Raw genomic sequence first — 24,487 nt, 5'->3', positions numbered from 1 at the left:
TTAGTGTTTATTTGCCAATATTCAGTGGCCTTGCACAGCCAGGCTCATAAGCCATGCTGACACAACTTTAGACAAATGCTTGACCAATTAGAAATTATTCTGCTGCTAACACGACTACCCTCATTTGTGAACATTTCTCGCCTCCGATTTTTACAACTAAGTTTTAACACCACGTTGACGTCTGAAGGAAGAATATAAACTTTTAAGCAGCCTACTGGATCTTTCTCCAGTTTGTCCCTCCCTGTCTTCATCAGACCACGATGTGAAAACTGTGCGATGGCTTCACTAGGCTAATTATACAATGCCAGTGTATGACTTCATAGTTCAGAAAAACATGCAAGGTGGGAAAATTCTTACCGCTAAAACAAATAGGCCGATATGATTCATGTCATGATATCATGATAGTACTGCGTCTGTTACCAGTGTAGAGTTTCTGTGTATTCAGTATATTGTAAAGTAACACATGGTAACAACTCCAAACTATGATGGATGATTATTAAAAGGAAACTCAGGAGTAGAAATGAAAAGCTGCGCTTTTTTAAACAAAGACAAAGTTCAAGAGTTACAGACAAGAGCATCGAATGTTGTGAAACACAAAACACGTTTTTTTTTTAGTTCAACAACTCCCATATGTATACCAACGTAGTTACTCACAAATACACATGTTTATGTATCCCTGCTGAGAGCTGCTTGTTGTTCAGTTACAGTAAGGCAGTGCCTCTCCAAAGCTTTTGCACAGCTGTACGCCATATGTATAAAACAAAACCAAGTCCAACTGTACACCCTGCATCTCAAGCTCTTAATCTGAATATCCCTCGGCCTACTCTTAGTTTGCAAGTATTTCTCCCTCTCCCTCCCACCCTGCTCTCGGGCTTAAGGGGCAATATGGGCTGAATGCTGTGCATTTGCCAGATGTTTTGTAACACACATTTGTGTCTGCGTACTTTAAGTGAGTGTGTATCTGTGCTTGTGTGAGAGGTTGTGTTTTCTAGCCATCTGGACAGTTTAAATGGGAGTGTTGATATTAATCTGTTTAGCTGGATGGCTATTGCCAGGCATTCAGATGGAAATCACTCTTTATCTTCCCGGGGATCAAAGGCGAATGAATGCAACACTACCCCATGTTGATGATGTGTGTGAAGTGTGTGGCTCATTCTCGGTTATCCATGTGTATATTTGTGCATATAGTCGTCCACATCTCTGGCTGTAGTCACCAACAAATCAGAGGAACAGCTGGCAGACGTAGGCCCTGCCCCAGCTGAACCCCCCACCCCACCCTCCTCCTCCACTGAGTCCTGCCTGCTGTGTATAAACCAGAGGTCTGGAGGTGGTGGTGTGCGGATTACAGTGGGATTGCACATCCAGCTCCAACCCCAAGTTCCATACAAACCGCCACCATCCACCTCCCCACACCCAGCTCAGGATGTGCTCAGTATTACGGTCACCACATCACCATCTGGACACATCCCTGACATATGGACAGCTGCTGGGAGGGCGAGTGAGAAGGGTGAAGAAGTGAAGAGAAAAGAAGGACAGCGCCAGTAAGAGAAGAAGGAGGAAATGAAAAAGGACAAATGCCAGTTAATTCTCTTGTGTTAACTTCTTAGCTGCGAGAATAAAGCAGAGTGCTCAGGAGAAATGTGGGACAATAGCAAACCCTTGCACTGCTGGTCTTCTTGTCTGTGTTTGGGTTATGCTGAGGACATCTACTATACTACGCTCCTTGCACTCTCATCTTTGGCTCTGTCTCTGTCATTTGCTGCTCAGCCTCTCTTTTTCCTTTCCTACTCTGCATTTATCTCCCTCCTCCCTCCCAGACAGCTGGCAGAGCCAGTCTGGCATCAGGGCTGTCCAGACTTCCGCCTCCCGCACAGAGGATTTGCAGCCTCTTTTGTCGCTTGGCATTCAGAAATACCCTAAAATAATTCATATACCAGTCTGTGTGAGAGTGTGCCAATGTATGTGCACTTCTGACATCTGTGTTTTCCTGAGTTTAATGGAGAGATGCTACCTGTCAGGGGTCCTTCTCTTGCCATGCTCATTCATCTCCAGCATGATCTCGGAGGAGTCGAGGGGCGAGCTGGCATTGGCGTCCAGGAGTAGCTGCTCGTGTTGGGCAAGATACTGAGCTGGAGTCTGTTTGGCCAACCTGGCACAGTGGAGCAATTCTCTCTGCAGCAGAGGCAGGTTTGCCTTCAGTGGTAAAAAGAGGAAAGACAGACATCTCTGATTAGGAATGAAATAAGTTGTTGTAGGACGGACATAGATTTATTGAGCCAATGTAAATGTAGAGAAGAGTGTTAAGTGGACATGAGGAGAGATAGAAACTCACGGTGGAACAATAGATAGATGGGGTGAGAGTGAAATAATGCCAGATGAGGGGGGGGGGAGTGATAGATGAAGAGACAGGATGAGATAAGACAGGTCTCTCGACACATTCCTCTACCATGTGTCTCACGCTCTCTCTGAGGTGTGTGTGTGTGTGTGTGTGTGTGTGTGTGTGTGTGTGTGTGTGTGTGTGTGTGTGTGTGTGTGTGTGTGTGTGTGTGTGTGTGTGTGTGTGTGTGTGTGTGTGTGTGTGTGTGTGTGTGTGTGTAACAGTGTTGTCAAATAGCTCTCTCAGACCTGTCTGGTTGATATAACACAGCTATTCCTGCAATGTCCCAGATGTGGAAGATCATGGCACACCAGGAGGTCTGACAGATTCACACAAGTTCTTTATTTTTATTTTTTTTACCAGATATTTACATGCACATCCTTCCACTATCTAAATTCAATATGATGACTAACACACTGACACCTATAGATTTCCAGTAAAGACTAGGTTTCCCTTCCCACCTCGCTAGCAACCCGTTCTGTTTGGAGGCAGATAGGAAGGAGCACAGTAGAAAGAAATATCCACTCACACACAAAAACACTGGCCATATGGAATGGTTAAGTTCGTGCATGTCAATGGAAGACAGCAGGCTTGATTTATTTTACAGAAAATCTTCAAACAGGCATTTACCTTTAGGAAAGGAATGACAAAAGGCCTCAGAGGGAAGTTGGTGGCCTCGTGAAGTTTGGAGTGAAACTCTTCAATGGTGAGAGTGGAATTCTGTCCAAGACAACAGGAAGTGTTTGAGAAAGAGAGGAAACAAGGGCCACCAAGAAGCAAACTTCAATAACTTTAATAACAGGAGCTATACAAATTCCCCAAAATGTAATTTCTTTATGTTATTATTATCACAACTTCGACCAAGATAAATATCTTGACAAGTTGCTTGTTGATTGTTTTAGTTCTGCTAGTTGTAAAAGACAAATTTAGAATATGTAAAATATTCTACAACACATTAATTAACCTAATGCTATGATAAAGAATTTAAAAAAAATACAAGGATACTGAGCTGCTGGGTGGACTGTAGTCTTGTTGGAAAGATAAACATAATCACAACATACCACCAGTCCCAACACAAGGCTGCGCACTCTCTCTCCAATCTCAGGCGATATGTCGTTGCCAAACTGCTGCAGCGTGGTCAGAAAGCGCTTCAGCTTGCAGAGTTGCCGGGCGCCACAAGCTGGGGGGAGCTGTTGGTTGGACAACGAGGCTGTCGAGGACATGGCTGGCCCGTTGCTGAAGCCGTTAGGAGTGGAAGGAGCACCGTTTAATGATGTGGGAGAGTGGCTGCTCCCATTCAGCACTGCAGATAAACAGACAGAAGGATGAAACAGTGAATTGGGTCAGTAGTTTTGAAGGAGCCTGAGGGGCATATGACAGATCTGGGGACAGGACAGGGCAGAAGCCCTTAAATCCTGCTGATAAAAGAGTGTGTTGTTAAGATGAAAAATGAGTAAAGCACACAATAGATTATGACACCATGTCTTCAATATTTGATGCACAAATTGGCTATAGTGATGCAATTTTCTGTTTGTTTCTCTGAGGGCTGCAAGTGTGTTGGTGTGTGTGTGTTTGCAGTAACTTCAGCTGTCTCACAAGTGGTACCATTTGACCCCCCCCCCCACACACACACACACACCCCACCCCCCTTCCCCATCTCCCCGTGTATCAGTCTATTCCACCCTGCTCCTCACTCACTCACTCACTCACTCGGACACAACTATAAGAGGAACTTGTTAAAGAGGTGCCAAAAATAGTCCTGTGGCCTGTGTTACATTTATTCCAGTAGCAGGTGTGTAGCTAAATCTGGCCCTGCACATGTCCACCAGCTGAAAGTAGATTTCCAGCTTTAAGCTTCAGAATAGACACAGCATTCATACACATATATAATCACTCACATATTCTTCTTAATGCAGCCACAAACAAACTCATAAATACACAGGAGCTCACACACTCACGTTTGACCTTTCCCCCGAAATGCTCTTCTTCAATCGGATACCATACACAGTGGTGTGAAAAAGTGTTTGCCCCCTTCCTGATTTCCAATTTTTTTTGCATGTCTGTCACACTTAAATGTTTCAGATCATCAAACACATTTAAATGTTAGTCAAAGATAACACAAGTAAACACAAAATGCAGTTTTTATTATTAAGGGAGAAAAAAAAATCCAAACCCACATGGCCCGGTGTGTAAAAGTGTTTGCCCCCTCCTGTTAAAACATAACTTAACTGTGGTTTATCACACCTGAGTTCAGTTTCTCTAGCCACACCCAGGCCTGATTACTGCCACACCTGTTCTCAATCAAGAAACCACTTAAATAGGACCTGCCTGACAAAGTGAAGTAGACCAAAAGATCCTCAAAAGCTAGACATCATGCTGAGATCCAAAGAAATTCAGGAGCAAATGAGAAAGAAAGTAATTGAGATCTTATCAGTCTGGAAAAGGTTCTAAAGCCATTTCTAAAGCTTTGGGACTCCAGAGAACCACAGTGAGAGCCATTATCCACAAATGGAGAAAACATGGAACAGTGGTGAACCTTCCCAGGAGTGGTCGGCCTACCAAAATTACCCCAAGAGCGCAGCGACGACTCAGCCGAGAGGTCACAAAAGACCCCACAACAACATCCAAAGAACTGCAGGCCTCACTTGCCTCAGTTAAGGTCAGTGTTCATGACTCCACCATAAGAAAGAGACTGGGCAAAAATGGCCTGCATGGCAGAGTTCCAACACCAAAACCACCGCTGAGCAAAAAGAACATTAAGGCTCGTCTCATTTTTGACAGAAAACATCTTGATGATCCCCAAGACTTTTGGGAAAATACTCTGTGGACTGACGAGACAAAAGTTGAACTTTTTGGAAGGTGTGTGTACCATTACATCTGGCGTAAAAGTAACACCGCATTTCAGAAAAAGAACATTATACCAACAGTAAAATATGGTGGTGGTAGTGTGATGGTCTGGGGCTGTTTTGCTGCTTCAGGACTTGTTGCGATAAATGGAACCATGAATTCTACTATCTACCAAAAAATCCTGAAGGAGAATTTCCGGCCATCTGTTCGTGACCTCAAGCTGAAGCCAACTCGGGTTCTGCAGCAGGACAATGATCCAAAACACACCAGCAAGTCCACCTCTGAATGGCTGAAGAAAAACAAAATGAAGACTTTGGAGTGGCCTAGTCAAAGTCCTGACCTGAATCCTATTGAAATGCTGTGGCATGACCTTAAAAACACAGCGCTGTAAAAGACTCATTACAAGTTATCGCAAACACTTGATTGCAGTTGTTGCTGATAAGGGTGGCCCAACCAGTTATTAGGTTTAGGGGGCAAACACTTTTTCACACAGGGCCATGTGGGTTTGGATTTTGTTTCTCCCTTAATAATAAAAACCTTCATTTAAAAACTGCATTCTGTGTTTACTTGTGTTATCTTTGACTAATATTTAAATTTGTTTGATGATCTGAAACATTTAAGTGTGACAAACATGCAAAAAAAAAAGAAATCAGGAAGGGGCAAACACTTTTTCACACCACTGTAGTATGTAAATAAACATATATCTGTGTGTGTGTGTGTGTGTGTGTGTGTGTGTGTGTGTGTGTGTGTGTGTGTGTTTGCATGCATTATATGTGCGCTGGAGTAAACTAATGATGACAAAATGTAACATGGTTGTCTCTTTCTGTGTGAACTGCTATATCTGGAGTTCAATTTCATCATAACTTATTTCATGATAACAGACTACAGTATGCAGGCACTTAACTCTGACCACAGCATTCAAAGTATAATTTTATTTCCGATGCAGCAACTTAATCATTTCAAAATGTATTTAGAGACCTTTACAGAGAGCCTCTGTTGATTGTAAAGCTATACTTGGTCCTCATACATGAATAAAGCAAAGACTAAAAGCAGTTCAGTTGTCCACTGGTCCAGTTTCTGTGGTTCCTCTCTGGCATGCTTGTTGCTCTAATCCATGGGTCGAGGGCCTGCACACATATGGACTAACCCATGTGATCCCAACAGGCAGCACTTGTGTTCTGGTTTTAGAGAGAGAGGGAGAGGTGCAAGGAGAGCGCTTCACTGCTGACTGCCACAACAGGTGAAACAACATGGCCTGTCATTGCTATATAGGGAAGAAAGTAGTCTACACACGGCAACACCATCCCGGCTGATGTCCTCTCTATCCACCGCCGCCTGACCAGCTGGTAAACAACACAGACACACATGCTTGCGCAGTGCCACAGTCACACTAATGCATGCACTTCAAGACACTTGTCCAGCCAGCAAGGGCGTTATGCTCACCAAAATACACACACACACACACACACACACACACACACACACACACACACACACACACACACACACACACACACACACACACACACACACACACACACACACACACACACACACACACACACACATATGCCTGCAGAGACACACACCTGACACACAAGTGACTTCAACACTTGTTCATCAGAACAGGGGAGAAACACATATTTGGAATTTCTCTCCCTTTGCACAAGCATATAAAGTGACAGTTGACATAAGAAGAACACATGGCTGTGTAGATGTATTGTAGATGACTTCTGAGGTACTGCAGAAATATAACAAGTTGTGTAATTTAACACAAAGACATTGGTGAATAATTTCATTAACATATAACAGGTCTCAACACAGGGCACATTTTTTTTTATTGAAATGCAGTTGCATTAAGAATTGCATGTAACTAACTCTTTCAAGTAAATCTAAAACCATTTTACCATCTTTTTACAAAGACTTTTGCTTTTATTTGGCGGTTAAGAGTTGTTGACAGGAAATGAGCGCGAGAGAGACAGAGAATGACAAGCAACAAAAGTCCCTGACAGGAATCAAAACATGAACATTGTGATCACAGTATATTACATGCATCTTTTTTTTAAATTAATTTTTTTATAAAATTTACATCTTAACCTCTGGTTGCCTCAGCTTGGTAAAGTTTTAACCTGAATGCCAAAATCCCATTTGACTGACAAATTACTAAATCTATGCTTAAATATGCATACAAGCTCTATGGAGGAATATTGCTGTAGATTCCAGCTTACACAACTTTTGCCATCTTTTCGAATGCCCACAATGAAAAGGAACACTTAGAGCTGTTCCTCCTGGGTCACTGATACAGCATGCCTACAAGCTCAATGTTTTTCTCACACCTGCCCGGGTAACTGCCTGATGACATGACACTTCAACACAAAAGGATTATCTTTAAGTCAAAGAAAACATGGACAACAAAAATAGTAAATGCATATACTGTATATTTCACAGTTTATGTTGACTTAATGTGTCATTATTCTTACTTAGAAATTCAAAGGGTCCTTACTTGATTTACTGGTGGTAGGGGTGAAAGAAGCATTGCGATTGGTTGCTTGGCTGACAGCCGGGGGTGGAGGAGGCATGGTGGGTGGGGTGGACCTGGGCTGGGTTTTCACATCCGCAGGTGAATCTGGCATTGTTCCAACCTTCTGCACTCTGCTACCTGTGACATGAAAGGAGAAAAAGACAGAGACAGCAGAGAGTTATCAAGACAGAGCTGCAGCTGAAGAAAAAAATAAAATCAAATAAAAAAAAAAAAATCAAACTTTCAAAGTGGAGACAGCTGGTTAAGGAACAGAGCACTGACATTTTCACCTGGGAGCCATCGATTGTTTCCTCAAAACAAAAGCCCCATATAAAGAACCAAAACAAATCAATGCACTGAGTGGAAATGAATCCAAACTTGTATTGTCTTTCTTGTTGGAGATTCATGGGCCTGGGAGACATACAGTAACACCTGCTCACTTGCTCAGCTGCTGCTGACTGAGGTCCCCCTTCTCTTCCCTCTCGCTCTCTTTCCTTTACACATACACAATCCATGTAGCTATGACATCCCAATCAGTGCCCCTCCACTGTAACCTCCAACCCCCCCCCCCCTAACACACACATGCACACAGTCCTGCCCGCCTGTCCCTTCTCATTCCCCGAGTTCAGACAGCCGGCTTGACAGCCAGTGACAAGTGCAGCTGGATCTGCTGCTGTCCATCACCGTGGACTGGCTTTCAGCAGAGCTCTGTCCTGCTACCACAGGCTTCACTGTCCTCTGCCAGACACCCCGCCAGGACCAAACAAGGCAAGGCCAAGCTCTGTAGCATGAAGGGAATGGATGGTACAGCAAGGGACATGAGAAGACAACACTGGGTGGATGTGCCGTGACCACAAGCATGTGTGAGGACTGATGTACTACATTGTGTACTAGAGGCAGAGGGCCTCATGCAATGTATACACTCATGCAGTGTCTTCCACAAAAACACTGTCACACACAAAACTGCATGTAAAAAGTCAGACTCTATCTATGTATGAGTGTTGACTGTCTTTCTGTGTCTGTCTGTCATTGCAGCTGCTGGAACTAGATCCTTCTGCAATGTAAACCTGAGCTGAGAGTCTGATGACTTTTTCAGCCAGTGAGAAGATCGCTTTTAAGGATGTGTATAACTGGCAGTTGCATAGTGCAATAAATGTGCACTATGCAATGAAACACAATGAAATCTAAATGCCACAGAGCTTATGTACAGTACAGAAATGTGTTTCTGTTTGAGTACTACTCACCTCTGTTATATAGTAAACAAGTACATTTATAATAAAAGACTAAGGAGAGAAGGCCTTCTTCTATACTTGAGGCGGATGTAAACCACACTGAAGACCTTCTGTGGCATTCGTTGATTCTTAATAACTCTTACTGCATCCTCGTCAGATATTTCTTAATGTATTAGAGGAGGAAAACAGGAGAAACAAACATTTCTTGCCTTTACAGCTGGGTCCTGAGACTCCACTTAGTTACAAGTGAAAATGTCTTGTACTACGAATAAAAAAGATAATAGAAACTGTACCCCCTGAAGTAAAATTGAAAGCCCTCTGTGGCCATGCATTGTATGGGTAACTGCACTGGGTAACATATCAAATCACTGTCACATCCCTTGTTTTTTTAATTTCATTCCTGTGAAATGTTTTTCTCCACCAAACCCTGCCTCTGCTGGCCTCAGTCCTTGGTGTTAGCCTATTTCTGAGAGCTCATGTAGAAGCCTTCAACAGCTGGTGTCTGTATTTAAAGGGTGCCACATTGGAGTATGCTGTACGAGGGCCATTGACACAGTGATCCTCAAGAACACGAGGGGCACTCTGCTGTTTGCCCCATGCCAGACGCTCTGAACATAAACACACAAGGTTGTAGATAGAGTCAGACAGTGCTGGTGTGGTATAAATAGATGCAACCATCTCTTCTATAGATCTCTAGACACACAAACAAGCTCTGCTGCTGAATCAGTGGGCTAATTCCAGTATGGAGGCAGCTATATGCTTCTGTAAGCCTCCTCTTTCATCAAATATACTCGGCCTCTATATGCAGTGGGGAATGGAGGACAGTATGACATTTCTTGACAAACATTATGATAACCAGTCAGATAAGTTATTTTCAAGACTGTAGAGTCCACTTGTCCTCTCATACTGAAAAGTGGTGGACATAAAAACAGGAGAGGAGAGGAGAGGAGAGGAGAGGAGAGGAGGATGATAAGGGGACCATGCTGTCTGTCTGCTCCCACCCTGGGATTATGGACAGCTGTTTAATCTGACCAGCTACAGGGACAGGGCACACACATACACATACACACCATGCTCAGGATTTTACTTTTAATACATTAGGAAGTCTGTTAGGTCTGCAACCCCATCTGTGACCATCTGTCCTCCCTTTGTGTTTTGTGCTGAAGGACAAAACATTTATACCAAAAGAAGTATAAAGACAGAGATCAGTCTGGACTACACTACTGTCTGTAAATTGTTATTTCCCCACACATCTGAGTGTCTGACAGGAGCCACTTTGGGAACAATACAGCTGAGAATAGATCTGCTCAGGGTACAGGGTTGCTGTCTATCTTAAATACTACTGAATATTCTGGTGAAAATAAAAGATGATACAATCATTACCCACCTTGCCTGCTGCTGTCTGGGTGTGTTTGTCTGTTTCTCAGACTCTCTCAACAGCTGTATGTCTGTACGTTTGATGTAATCGGGGCTAAAAGATTGCTCACCAAAGAAACAGTCTCCAGTCGGAGTTCTAAAAATGTTCCCTGTCTTCTTCTCTCCCCTTGTGCCATGATGAAACAAGATGAAAAACAACTCACTGCAAGTTACACAAACCACAGACAACATACTGTACAACCGCACATACACAGTGCAGCGGTTTGTCGAACTTTCTAAACTCCTTTTAGGGTGTCATTATAGATTTAAGGACGTACGCTTTCATTAAAGCCCCTTAAAACAAACATACATACACAAATACATCCCACCAAGATATTAAAGGGCCATTCAGATGTTCTTAGTGCATTTTTGGTTTCATTTTACATTGGCATAAGTCTGTGTTGACTGTGTGTATATGAATGTTTGCGTGTGCATTTGCTCTTCCACTGGAAATACAGCTGCAACTTATTAGCTTTAGCTAACCACAGTCCCCTTAAATCCCCCCTGTCTATTCAATCTCTCTTACTCCACAGAGACTCTCTCAGTGACCACATAGCCCTAAAACTCTCCCTCTGTCTCTTGCTCCCTCCCTCCCACTGTAATTCCCCCAGTCTCCAGGAATGCTGTTGTTTTTAATTTCTCCCAGCTGCTCTGGCTGGCTGCCCAGCCGCCTGCCTTTCCACATCTGTTCCCTATCAGGCCGCTGTGGAGTCCACACAAACAGAGCCTGAGCCCCTGGCCCCCAGCCCCCCACCAGGCCTTTATATCAAAACATTGGGGATTGTAGTCTTGTGCCCCAAGACCTGGGATTTAGGGATACAGCACCATCCATTCTCATACTACCAGCTCATACACCATTCAAAAGAAAGATCGCTAACATCATTAACATAAAGTAAATGTCAGCTTCCTGCGACCTAGAACAAACCAAGACGATGTTTTCAGTCTATGTGCCTACTTGTCCTATATTTTGATATTTGCCTCGTTGTCAGCGTGAACTGTGTCACAGGTAAGATGAGAATGTGTGTATATTTGTATTTGTGTGTCAGCACAGAGGCTGCTTCTGCAGACAGATCCCAGACTCCGCTTCATCTTGAGCTGATTTAGAGTTCAGAGGCTTTGAAGCCCTCACTAATGACAGGGTGGGAGACAGAGGCCAGTACAGTGCACACACACACACACACACACACACACACACACACACACACACACACACACACACACACACACACACACACACACACACACACACACACACACACACACACACACACACGTTTGTGCTTCTATCGTCATGAGGACTCTTACTGCCATAATGTGTTCCCTAGCCCCTTGCCCTAACTTTAACCTAAATCTAATTGTAATCGCAAGTCTTAACCCTCAAACAACCCTGTGAAGGTAAATCTAAAGATGCCGCAAAATGTCTTCACTTTGCAGAAATGTCCTCACCCCCATGGTCTAAAACTCAAATTTGTCCTCACAAATTGTAGACTCTGTGATCATACACATGCAATGACCGCTGAACAAACATGTTGAATGAAAACCAAACTGGGGAATGGGGAATGAGGGGCAGGGGTTGGAGGGAGGTCATTGTTTCTTCTTAATAAGCGCTGACAAAAACCATCCTGTCTTTGATCAGATTACCATAAGCAAACCATTGACAGGTCACCAGCTTTTTAAAGTCAAAAGCATCAACGTTTCCTTTTAAATGGTTAAACTGGCGAGAAAAGCAACAATAACTTGATGACAAGCAGGGAGCAAGGATGGATAAAAGACAATTCATTCAGGGCCAGAGGTGCTAAGGTTAGAGGAGTTGTATTACTGTCTCTCTGAGCTGCAGGGATCCTGTCTTACAGCTTATATCTGTGAAAGCTGTTGATGTAATTGTATTGAAGTTCTAGTGACCATCTGTTCTCCTTTGGGAGGGCCTGGCTCCTCTTGTCGGCAGTGAAGTGGTTATGTGCAGCATATCACTGCTGCCGACGTGCTCACAGAGAAAAAACTTCCTTTTCAGATTTTCCCAACGGCTGCTAATAAAATCCAGATGCTAGACTGGAGCTGTTCCTGCCTCACTCCCGCCTCCTTCTCTCCTCCCTCTCCATCTTCTATCCTTCTCCATCTCTTCTCTTAGTCTCCCCCCTCCTCTTCATTCTCTCCTGTCCTTCTATGTTGCTAATTATTTATTTCATTCTTTTCATCTAGCTCTCCTCCCTTTGCTCCCCCCCTCCTGTCCCCTCTTACCCCCCATCCCCATCCCCCCCTCATTCATCCATCCTCGCCTCCGACTTTCTCTCCAGCCACTAACCCAGAGCCATTCCTAAATAAAGGAAAGTATTTGTGACATTCGGCCGGGGCAGGCTGTGCCAAGAACAACTCTCTGGCTAGCCAGACACATCTGGAGTGTGTTAGGGCTGCACTGGGCACTGGTACTGACACTGGCTATCCCATCACACATACACACACAGAGAATAGTCCCAAATACCAGGTCATAGGACACATATAAACCAGACTGCATCACAAAGCTGGTTCTTTTCATCTCACATTGAAAACTGTAAGTCTTGTTGCTCTCCAGACAGCCCAGCAGCTGTATGCACAAATTCTCTGTTGTACTTGTTAGTGTGTTGTTTACACTTCCTCAGAAACAATAGAGTAATACGCAGTTTATATGGGAAACTGTGCAAGTACATGACTACTTGCACGTATATGTGTATGTGTGTGAACTACACTGGGAGATATGCATGTGTTTTGTGCTTCTGCATGTCTGTGTTTGCATGCATGCATGCATGCGTGTGTGTGTGTGTGTGTGTGTGTGTGTGTGTGTGTGTGTGTGTGTGTGTGTGTGTGTGTGTGTGTGTGTGTGTGTGTGTGTGTGTGTGTGTGTGTGTGTGTGTGTGTGTGTGTGGCTCCAGGGTCCCTGTGTGAGAGGAGCTGAACACCTGAACATCAATAACTGTCATGTGGGCCACCTGGGACCCCACAGCCAGCTTGCACCATGGGCACACAGCCATCACCAGCACAGCTGCCACAGATAGAGGGGTGGGGGCGGGGCTAGAGAGAGAGAGAGAGAGAGAGAGAGAGAGAGAGAGAGAGAGAGAGATAGCAGAGCAGAGCAGAGATATGAGGGAGGAAGTAGGAGACAAGTAAGAGACACACACATGAGGAAGTGACTGTGCATGTACTGTACATCTGGGAATGGGCCAGACACAGGCAGGCTGACATGAGCAGAGAGAAGAATTTACATGTGGCTTCTGCTCTGCCTGAAAACTCTCCTTTGTTTCCACTCATCGACATCTTCTTTTCCTCATCCTGTCAGCCATGTGCCTAATTTTGCCAGCTGAGAGCTTAGCCTCAGGCTGCCACGAAGCAACATCAGATCAGACTTTCTGATGAGCTCAGTTATTGGGCTCCATCAGAAATGACATAATTCATTTTAATATCAGTACTCTGGTGTGAAATACAGTTCTGCAGAAGCCTAGAACTTTTCCTGTAGCATGCATCAACTCAGACGATTGGCACAGCAAGAAAGAGATGGAGCAAGGGTAAATTGAGATTGAACACAACAAGAGTTCTGCTGCATGACACAACATGAAAGGTCCCGCTAAGTGTCTGGTTTTGGGTCAGGGAGCAGAACTCTGTGAATAGATCTAATTAAGAAATGACATTGGGTCATATGGATATGGATCATCTAAAGTTTCTGGCATTGATTATAATGACTATTAACTACCAATGCCATGAATTCCTATATTTAAATTACAGTAAAACAGAAAAGCATGTTTGAAAATGATCAGTAAGGACGCTCACATTGATAAGCTGCCAGATCCAAACACCTGCAGCCTCACCCAGCACCAATTAGCTCATCAGGCTTTTAATTACTCTGTTAATTGCATACAGGCAGCATGAAGGGCAGCCTGGGAATAGGGCAAGGGGGCCTCCTGAGGACCCAGCCTGACAAGCCTGACAAACAAAAAGAAGGTTTGCTACCAACAGCAGCCACAACAGAGCAGCTCTGGAGGCTGGGAGGAGAAGCAAAACTGGAGACAGAAAAGCTCCATGTGCCTCATCAGCAGTGCTGCAGCACCAAGTGACATCACTTCCTGCTCTGATGGGTTAGGCTTGGAGGCCGAGACTGTGAACTGAGTGATGAGGGAGGCTGGGGAAAGGAGCTGAGGGGAGAAAGGAGCAGGGCCATGTAAAGTGAGTTATGCTTACATCTGTGAGTGGCTACACTACATCTGGATTAGTTCATATTGGTCACAGGAGGGAGAGAGGCTGGGGTGGGCTGGAGGCTGGAGGGGTGGGTGAGAGGAGCTAGCGTGGGAATGTCCCACTGTTAAGTTTAGGGCATGTGGGCTTATTGTATTTGTGGGAGAGTTAGGCTGGAGTCTACGCAGAGTGACCTGTCTGTCACAGCTCTGCGATAACACAAACATCCTCTTAACTGTACAGGCTGGACACACACACACACACACACACACACACACACACACACACACACACACACACACACACACACACACACACACACACACACACACACACACACACACACACACACACGCACACACACACACACACGCACACATGCAAATAAGACTGAAAGGCGGGTGACATGAGAAAGGCAACACAGGCATGGGAAACTCGGTATTTCTTTTTCTTCTCATGTTATTACACATTTATCCCTTATACTTGGCAAATTTATCTATTGATCTTTTAAAGTATGTGTGTGACTGCCTGTCTGTCTCTCTCCCACAGCAGATGTCCTCCCTCCATTTCTTCCAGGAGCAGTGTTTGAGGAGGTGTATCCAGGAAACGGTGGCCGGCGTTCACTTCCTGTGTGACAGGTGTGCGATGGAGGCCTGACAGCTGCTGTCCTGTTCTCTCTTTCCCTCTCTGTATTCCTCTCTCCTGTTTCTCCCTCGGTCCAGCCAGCTGCAGCATAGAGCAGCTCTGTTTGTTCTTACGTCACTGCGACTGCCTGCTGATTTATGGAGCACAAAAGACTTAGATTTGACCCTGGCAGCATGCGCTCACACACACCACAGCAAATGCAGCCTCTCCGTCTCTTCCTCGTCATAGATCCTGACTCTTTGCATTTATGTGCCTTAAACAGAACGCAGTGGCTGCTTATTTTTCTTCCCGTGTCTCTCACTCTTATGCTTTGTGCATCGTTACAAACCTGACACTGAGCTGTCACTTACAGCTAAGATAGGAAAACAAACAGGAGATTAGTCATTCTCCTGCTTGATGTCTTGTATTTCATTTCATTCAGTGTTAAATGTCTGCTCTGTCATTATGGAGCTGTCAGCGCTGACAAAACTGTCTGTAGCCTGAACTGCTCCCCAGCCTGCCAGCGCTCTCATACCTCTTCATTTGGCCCGCAGGCACAGCAACAAAAGCTCCTGACATTAGCCAGGCACGGGGAGGGTGTTCTGTATTATCCTGCAGGACCCCATAGGCTTCACACATACACACACAAAACACTGGGAAACCGAATGTGGCGGAGGGGGGAACATTCATGTGACAGGTTAGAGAGAAGCTTTGACAGTTTCTCCATTTAGCCTACAGCCAGCTCATGCTGGAAGCTGCCGAAATAAATACCAGCTACTCCTCTGGGACACAAGCCGACTACAGGACGCCGCCACAAAAACAGAGCGGCTGGATGAAGAAAGGGAGCGACTGCTGTGCCAATAACATGCTGATTATGTGAGCTAATTGGCAAATTAAGATGACCTGCTGTCATGTCATGGTCAAAGAAAGTGGAAAGTAAGTGTGCTCTAAAGGAACTGTTCTTTGGTGATTTAGGTGAATCTAAAGTGAAAATGTACTATGCTTCACTGGCATTATCTTTTATGGCAGTGATGATAGAAATATAAGAAATTCCATTACTGTATTAGTGGGTTCAATGTCATTTTAAGACAAACAGCTACACTTAATATTGATTGTCTTTTTCTTAATGGCCAATTTCCTTCATTTCAAAGACTAAAGATATGAACTTTGCCAATAAATCATGAGTAAATAAAATTTCTCTAATGCCTGCCAGTAAAAGCTACGGTAAATGTAAGTATAGTTCAACCTTGCAGACAAGATCTGAAAAACACCAAATAAATTAACAATAACGAAAAGATCCCTTCGTCTCTCATTTTAATTCTGCATGTGAACGTTTAAATCTTTGGCGACACCACATGATAAATGCTTCAAAGAGATCTTGTGGAATAAAGTTTAGAAAAATAGAAAATGTGATTTTGTATTCGTTATTGTTCCTGAGGATTTTGAAAAGATTAGTGAGTGATATCAGTCTATTTGATCCTCCCACATCTTTTGTTGTACTATTTTGAGTAATGATTTTTTTTTCTAGTATAGCAAACTAAATAATGACCTCCAACATAATAAGCCTCTCAAAAACATCTATTGATATCCATAGAGGTTTATTTGCCTCATGTATTGATGCAGAATGATCAGGAGTTCCAATTCAATGCTTCGCAAACCTGTGATTAATATCAACAGAAGGTCCTGTATTTACAAAACTTAAGTCTACCGTCACAAACGTAATTTAACACATCACCTATGGAAGTATGTACAGACCTCCCTAATGACAACTCATAGAGGTCAGAGCATTTTACTAATGGGATGATTTCTGTCTGAAGTAGTACTTGAAAGACTGAATGGAAACCATCAGACACAACCCCTTTACCCCGCTGAGGCTGGAGACTTGAAATGTCCGGCGATAACTCGCTCCTCAAAGTGACCACTGCTCTTTGACATATCAAGAACATCTCTGACCTTCCTCTCTCTGCACTTCAAATATCTCAGAGAAGCTAAAATATCCATTTCCAAGCAAAATTTGTACTTTACACGAGCAATACTTTTATCTATAGGGGTCGAATTTGTGTGTGTGTGTGTGTGTGTGTGTGTGTGTGTGTGTGTGTGTGTGTGTGTGTGTGTGTGTGTGTGTGTGTGTGTGTGTGTGTGGAGACACAGAGAGGAAGAGGAAGGAAGGCTGGAGCCGAGATTAAGGTCTGAACAACTAACTGGTAACACAACGGCACTGAGTGGCTCAGCCTCCCATTTGAAGAGAGACGGAACCATCTGTGTGGTACAGGATCTGTTTCCAGGAGATAACGACATAATTTCACAAATACTGTAAGGAGAGAGAGAGAGAGAGAGCAAATGTGAGAGACATGCCTTCCTTCCCAATCTCTGCCTGTACGCTCCTCCGCTGCAGCACTTCCCCAGACGTCCAGAGAGGATGGCTTTGGAGTGGAGGCCTTAATAACGTCAGTCTGTGTTCCTTTGTGCTTGTTTACTCCGTGCCTGTGATAAAGGGCTCGGTGTGGGGCAGAAGGAAAGGGAGGGATTCATTATATCAGGCAGCGGTGGCGATATGTACTTCCCATTTTCTCTGTTGGCCTGTCCACTTGGCTTGATTAAAACGGAGCTGAGCGCTACTGTAGATTAGCCCAGCTGTTTCCTGTGTCTAACTCCGATCTCAGCACACTTCCTACCGTGAAGTAGCAGGGGTGGGAGGTGAGGAGGTGCAGCAGGGAGAATGGGACAAGGAAGAGAAGAAGGTCAAACGAAGGTCAGAGGTCAGTGGGCAAGCGGGGAAGTAAAAGGTGAGGAGGGAGGGCAGGAGGTGAAATAGGCACAAGACAAGGAAGGGAGGAGGAGGAAGTGTTTTTTTCTCCGTTGTAGCTGTCAGCAATTCAGCTACATATTGTACATGACATTTGTTTGCAACTGCATTCATGACTGAGCATTTCTGTGAGCTGAGAATGTGCTTCACTATAGAAATGCATAATCGAGGGTGCAATTTGTCAATGCTGTATACTTTGATGCATTTTAGTAAATTGAAGTCAATTCAACAAATAATTTTTAGAAAGGTTCAACCATAAGAGGTGAGATTTCACCCTTGAATGTTACAGAGAAGAATATTTGATATTTAATTTGCTTTTCTTTCGAAATCTGGAGAAAAGTCATCTGTTAAATCCAGTGACCGAAAACTGTTGATACCAGCAGTGAAGAAGCATGGACAGTGTGTGGGTTTTATTGTTGAGAGTGTGAGTGGATAGGTACACATGTAGGGAAGAGAACGAGTGATATTTCAAACACACAATTGTGGTTTTACTTGGTCTCCACCCTCTGCTCTGCTCCCACGCTGTGGCGTCAGCCGGCCAGCGAGTGTGTTTCTCATTCCATCAGATGTTGGGAAGCTACTCGCTTCTCGACTCTAGTCTCTGACATTCTCCATCTCCCCAGAGAGGCTGGGCTGCCTTGTCACAGTAATGTCAAACACATGTGGAACAGACCGGGGCAGAGCAAACCAACACACACACACACACACACACACACACACACACACACACACACACACACACACACACACACACACACACACACACACACACACACACACACACACACACACACACACACACACACACACACACACACACACACAAGACGGAGGAAGGAGCAGGAGGCAGCCAGGACCACACTGGTCTTTCCCACTATGTTTTAGACTCTGCACTGTGAAAGTTACTTTGTCGCTTGCTCTTAAAAATACACAAATTTACACATTGATTGTATCAAACTCAATTTAACTGTAGAGTAAAGACACTGTGTTTCTGATGTCAGCATCAGCTCTGCTAATGACTGCTGGAAATGTATTCTTCCTGAACAACCAAAGAACAACAAACAGTAAAATGAACCACACAAATCTCTCCTGTATATAACTCCCCTTTGAAAACCATCCCCATTCAATCGACCTCCGTGCTTTGCACTACTTGAACAAACACACAGATGGGCATACAGGGTTGCAACAATTACAACACTTCCATTCCCAACAATTATGGCTTTGGCAGCTTTGTTTGTGTGCTACTGTAGCTATTTGTTCATAAACAAACTAAACAGATGGTGTACTCTGCCCTCTTTTATGAAGGATGATTTTCTCAACCTGGAGGGAAGTCATTGTGACTTCTTACAATCGGTTAATCAGAGACAAAATAGTCTCCTGTTCTTCAGAGAAGAATTGTCTCACAAATAAGTAGACTATTTCGACAACAGAAACAGAAACAACAATTGTGTTGTACTGATACCTGAAACATATTTACACATGTCAAACAGTTCATATAAAAAGTCTGTACTGTGAATTAGTTTTGAGTCATTTGGTATCCTGTTTGATAAAGAATAAAGTGTTATTGAAGTGGTTGTATTAAGGTAATATGTAAGCAGAGGTTCTCTTTAGTGAGGAAGTCATTCATACATATAAACATCATAATAGACTGCACATGCACTGTTTAACTTTGGGTCTGTTAGAACTTAGAACGCAGTGATGTAAACATGCTCTACATTAATGCTTCAAACTTGGGGGTCGGGGTTTTATAAGTGGTTGGCAAAAAATCAATAAAGCAATAAAAAACATTCTGTCTCATAAAATTGTATATTTTTTTTCAAGCTGCCGTTTCTGTAATGTTTTTATTTTTTCTCTTTTCTGTATAGTTTAAACTGCTTAAACGTATTTGGTTCAACGGTTCGTAACTAATAAATGTACAACACACGAAGAGGGGCTGCGAGTAGATACTGCTCTCCTTGAATGGGTCAAACGATATCAGATATAATACTGTGCATATCTGTTTGTTGACTTACAGGAGGGCCATACATACACAGACATGTAAACAGTTGCACACACACAGGCCTGATACCTTTGGCTTGTGTCAGCTGCTTGACTTGTCCTGTCTGTGATGGCCCAGGTGTCTGTGTCGTGTTGACCACCTGACCGGCTCGCTGTGCGCTCGCAGCTTCCGCCCACCCGAGGCCATCTGCTCCACTCATTAATTAGACAGCCAGCTTCACCTGCACTGCCCACATTTAGATCACAATAATTACCACACACACACTTGCACAAACCACACTCACCAAGCCCACACACTCGTATAGTAAACATGTAAGCTGTTCCCTGATCCTGCAGCATTGAGACAGTGTAGACGGGGAGCCTTTTCACCTGCACAAGACTTTCACCATCTCCCTCATTTCTGCTGTCCAGATATGTAACTCTCTGATAAACTATCTAGTTAACACTGGGTCATGCAAGTACCTAGGTGGCAGAACAGTCATGATGTCTTTGAAATAGCAGCAATATACCACACACAAAAAAACCCCCAAAAAACACAACAAACACCCATCATGAAGTAAAGGAAAGTAAAGTGCGTGTCTCCTCTGCTTGTCACTGAGCAGCAGATACTCTCTGCTGGCTTGATGGCGTGTCTATGAAAGAAAACAGAATCTACTCCTCACATTCTGCGGTATGTTTCTTTCTGTATATAAAACAGAAAACATCCCATGCACCTGTGGTAAATGGGAAGTGAATAAATACTTGGCAGACTGGGGTCATAATGAATGGCCTGCCTTTTAGGAGAGCTACTTAATGATGAAGTGGGGACATCTGCCTGAGCAGGCGGCAGGCCCTGCTGATCAGAGCAGTGGGGCGGCCACCTTTGGAAGGAGCCAGGACGAGCTGCTCACTTGGTGGTGATGGAGATATAATGTGCGGTGAGGCAGGGTGTCTGCACTGCGGTTTCACCTCTGCAACCCCCCATCCATTGTTCAGGACTATTATCAACTGTTCAATTATTCAGATGATATTTACCAGGGCCAATTATACAGGGCCGTATCCTGCAGAGAAAATGGCCAGAGTGTTTTACTGTTGCACTCACATGCGGAAGAGTGCGCTGCTGAGGCTGTTCAAGTGCGGGTAGAAACCTTTGACTGGACTTGTTTCTTCTGAGGGAGCGTCTCCACCCTCACAAGGGTGGTTATAAATCAACCGTTATGATTTCAGATTTTTCAATTGTGGTTATTTGCTTTGGTTGCCAAAGTATTCCTAATAAGCGCTTCCTCTACCTCCTTCTTTAACGTCTCCACAAAAACGGTATAATCACAGTCATGCACACACCCTGCCCTCACCAGAAAGGATTGGTCTTCAAGTTTCTCCATTCTCCTTACACAAAAGCAGACGCTGAGGATGCACTGTAGTATCGTGCAACAAGGTGAAGAGGCTATTTTGAGGCACCACGCAGCTCAGTTCAGTTGAGGTTAAATGTCTAAATGTATCCCTTCACACCCGTCGCCTTCATCCAGTCCAGATGGACACCAAAATCCCAGAGACCAAAGATTGTGTGTCATCACTTTGTCTCAACATCACTTTGATGTGCGGCACAGACTCATGGGGCAAACACCTCACTACACCCCCATGTCTCTTTTTCTCTTTCACTACCTCGGCGCTCAAAAATAGCTTACTATTACAAAAGTAACAAAAAAAGATATGTGAAAAAAGATAAGTGCACCTCATCTTATAAATGCTGTTGTTATTATAGTCTCTTTTTCTGTTTGTCCCTCTCTCTTATCAGATACAGGTTAATATGCTGTCTCCAGTCATATTTCTTTATCACTTATAAGCAACAATTAAATAATAAGAAGCGTTCACTTGCATAGTGTTTATATATAAAACATCCCAAACCAACTGAAGAAGACTTAAACAATGACAGTCACATGTATATATTTACAGAAAGCAACAATAAAGATGTTCAAATCAGATAAATGCTCCACCCTCAAAATAACAGACCTCACACACAAAGCAACACAATGTTGATCAGAATATGAAAGTTAAAACTGAAGATATTTTTCCAGTCTAAGCCTCCAAATATGAAACACATCTTCTGTATATTCCTGCCAACCCCTGGTGCAATTAAAAACAATTTAGACAAATAAAGAGCTGAATATTTTGGCGTGATTTGTTTCAACACAGGCGAGTGTGCAGATTGTACTTACTTTGTGAAGGTCGAGGTCAAGCTGAGGTAACTGCCGTGGTGATAATCCACACCAAATGGTTTCTACAACAGGTTTTTATATCGTCTCAATCCTCATCATTTGGAAAGAAAATAAGAAAGCCTTTGCTGTGTTATTCCTTTTTTTCTGTCTTTGAAATATTCAGAGGAAAGAGAGACAGTCTAACAAAAACATTTTAACTTTCCTTTGGGAGTTTAAATTGGATCTTGACTTTCCAGGTTTAATAAATTATGAGGTATTTCTCTTCTCAGTTATATCGAACAAAGAAGAAATAAAATCAAAGCCAGGGCGCTTGGCTCTTTAAGCAAATTGACGTCTTTGGTTTTGAAGTCTGAGTTTTTTGTTTTGTTTTTAAAGCAATCAGCTTCTTGTGTTGAAAAAAAAAATCAGAACTTGTCCCAGCCATGTAAATCCGATCTCTTGCTCATTTTAACCATCCGAGACAGAGGAATACAAAAAAAAAAAAAAACAACAGTACACTTTCAACTGCCAAAAAAAGTCTTTCCTGTTATTTTAATTAGACAAAACTATGAAGCAGTTACTATTTCTTACTGTAAGTCCACAAATCCTCGCACACCCCCATGCAAAGCCTCAAATTCTGTCTGTTAAAGATGCGGATCCTTTGGTCTGCAGGGTGCGTCTATTATTCCTCCAGTGACAACTTTAAAACCCTCTTCTATAGTTCACAGTTCAGCCACAGTCCGTGGTGTCAGGAGCAAGTCCTTCTACATCCGAGGAGATAAAGGTATCTTCTTTTTTGTTGTTGTTTTAGACACAGTTTCTTTACAGCCTGCGGACAGGCTACTCCACCACCACGTTTCTCTGTGTACGGTACTTCTCCGACGCGCCGCCGATCCTCCGTCGAGCAGTCTTCAGATGGTTGTTGCAAAAGCTTCACTTCTCCAGAAGAAAATCACATTCAGCTTAGCATGTTTGATGGTTTCATTTCCCAGTAAATTCACAATTTGGGTTTGTCGGACTTGTTTTGTCTTCACTGATGAGTGAGCTCCGGGCCCACTGTGCACAGTTACCGCGGCTCTCTCCTCCTCCTCCTCTCTCTCTCTGTCCTCGCTGTAGCCTTCTGTCTGCGTTTAAACACCATCTGGAGCTCCTAACCTCTCTCTCTCTCTCTCTCTCTCTCTCTCTCTCTCTCTCTCTCTCTCTCTCTCTCTCTCTCTCTCTCTCTCTCTCTCTCTCTCTCTCTCTCTCTCTCTCTCTCTCGGGTACCATCAGAGACTAGAGCTGGCAGCTATCGCACCGGAATCCTTTCGAAATTGAAAAACATCCAACTTGAAGAGTACAAACCCCATATTGGTACAAAATGATTAAAATTAGCAGACATATTCCGCACTATATTACAGAACCTTACCTGCACCAGTGTCTGAAGGACTCAATCAGTGAAATTTGTTTGTTTTTTTAAAAAACAACGTTGTTTTTTTTACAATAAAATGCATGTAAAAAACAAAATGCAGAATAAGCAGTCCAAACGGTATAAATGATGTGGCTGTGTGTACTCTACAAACAAACAAGTTGCAGCCCATCGTATTATGTCAGAAACCAAACGGCTCCAATCAAAAAGCAATGAGAGCTGAGTGAACTGTTTGACTGTCCCCCTGTCTGCCCGTGGGGGCCGCTGTTTCCTCATAACAGGACGACGAGGGCAGCACGGAAAGCAGAATCCTGCAGACTTCATTTACTTTACTTAACTCCTGACAAAATACAGGAACAGCTTTCTGATAGCTTAATACAATAAATGCAAAATAATGTGTCTGTCAGCATGTGAACATGCACCAGTAATACAATATTTCGTTTTCCTTGTTTTTAGGGGTAGTCAGGTTGGTGGACTGATTTGAAGATGGAAAGATTGAGAATTTAAGCATATGCTGCAGCTCGTTTTTATTGTAGTACAGTGTTGAAAAACTATTGTGTTTGATAACACTGATATTTCCATTTTGTTATTGCTGAAAGTTTAAATGACTGCTTCTACTTTTCTTTTACTAGGATGCATATAATTAAAAAAAACTTTGTCGATGAAATGTCAGCAAATTCAGAAAAATGCCTGTTACAAGTTTCCAGAGACAAGAGAAGCCCTTTAGATTTCTTCGTTTTCTTGATTATGTGTCCAAAATTGAAAGTTATAAAGCTGAGAAAAGCCAAAAATTCTTCCTTTTGAGAGGTTGGAGGAAGCGATGGATTTTTCATTTTTCTTCTCAAATTTAATTTCCCGTTAGTCAACAAATGTTTTGTTGACAA

The 24,487-nt window shown here is 43.4% G+C and overlaps 1 protein-coding gene across 1 annotated transcript in view; it reads right to left on the bottom strand.

The window, feature by feature from the left end:
• Positions 1-24,487, bottom strand: part of cbfa2t3 (CBFA2/RUNX1 partner transcriptional co-repressor 3) — a 38,953-nt gene that overhangs the window by 7,830 nt on the left and 6,636 nt on the right. Inside the window, 4 exon segments of the mRNA XM_069697718.1 lie at positions 2,012-2,193; positions 3,008-3,097; positions 3,439-3,680; positions 7,728-7,883. Of these exon segments, the coding sequence (XP_069553819.1) occupies positions 2,012-2,193; positions 3,008-3,097; positions 3,439-3,680; positions 7,728-7,883 (670 nt within the window).

This window comes from Brachyistius frenatus, unplaced genomic scaffold (genome assembly GCF_029030835.1).
Source record: "Brachyistius frenatus isolate BFR_SWC_R1_liver_20210118 unplaced genomic scaffold, ASM2903083v1 Contig_24, whole genome shotgun sequence".
NCBI classification, from domain to species: Eukaryota; Metazoa; Chordata; class Actinopteri; family Embiotocidae; genus Brachyistius; species Brachyistius frenatus.
This window is presented reverse-complemented; position numbering and strand designations above follow the sequence as displayed.